This window comes from Plasmopara halstedii, assembly GCF_900000015.1.
Source record: "Plasmopara halstedii genome assembly, contig: Scaffold_1211, whole genome shotgun sequence".
Lineage (NCBI taxonomy): Eukaryota > Oomycota > Peronosporomycetes > Peronosporales > Peronosporaceae > Plasmopara > Plasmopara halstedii.
Window position 1 is genome coordinate 1,509,416 of NW_020188126.1, and position 679 is coordinate 1,510,094.

Consider the following 679-nt stretch of genomic DNA (forward strand, 5'->3'; position numbering starts at 1 on the left):
AGAAGCAAACACGTGTAAGATTTATAAAGTCTTCTTTTAAACGGGCCCAACAAGTGCTTGAAGTCGTTCACAGTGACGTTTGTGGACCAATGCAGACCGCGACATTCAGTGGAAAACGCTATTTTGTCACGTTCATTGACGAGTACTCCCATTTTTGTGCGGTGTACCTGCTGGAGACCAAGTCCGAAGTGTTTGACAAGTTCGCAAATTACGTTGCGCTTGCTGAGACCCATACTGGCAAGAGGGTCAAATGCATTCGAAGCGACAATGGCGGTGAATACACTTCTGCTGCAATGACCAACTTTTGCGCAAAGCGCGGCATTGTACAGAAGTTCACGCCACCGTACACACCTCAGTTGAATGGTGTTGCTGAGCGAATGAATCGGACTTTGGTTGAATCGGCTCGATGCATGATGGAACATGCCGGTTTGTCGAAGATTTATTGGGGTAAAGCTGTTGTGACTGCCGCATTTCTTCGCAACAGATGTCCAACTCGAGCAACAATGCACGACAAGTCGCCATATTAAATTTGGACAGACAAAAAGCCTTTACTGGCAAATTTGAAAGCGTTCGGATGCCATGCTTATGTTCACGTGCCGAAAGAGAAGCGATCCAAGTTCAACGCCAAGTCAGTCCGCTGTCGATTTCTTGGCTATTCGGATCATGAAAAAGCGTATCG

General features: G+C 46.7%; 1 protein-coding gene across 1 annotated transcript; it reads left to right on the forward strand.

The window, feature by feature from the left end:
• Positions 1-89: 89 nt before the first annotated feature.
• Positions 90-527, forward strand: PHALS_00950 (retrovirus-related pol polyprotein from transposon tnt 1-94; the record flags this gene model as incomplete). The annotated part of the gene is made up of 1 exon (XM_024730722.1): positions 90-527. One exon carries the CDS (start codon positions 90-92, stop codon positions 525-527), a length of 438 nt encoding a protein of 145 aa, XP_024580971.1.
• Between the last annotated feature and the right edge of the window lie 152 nt (positions 528-679).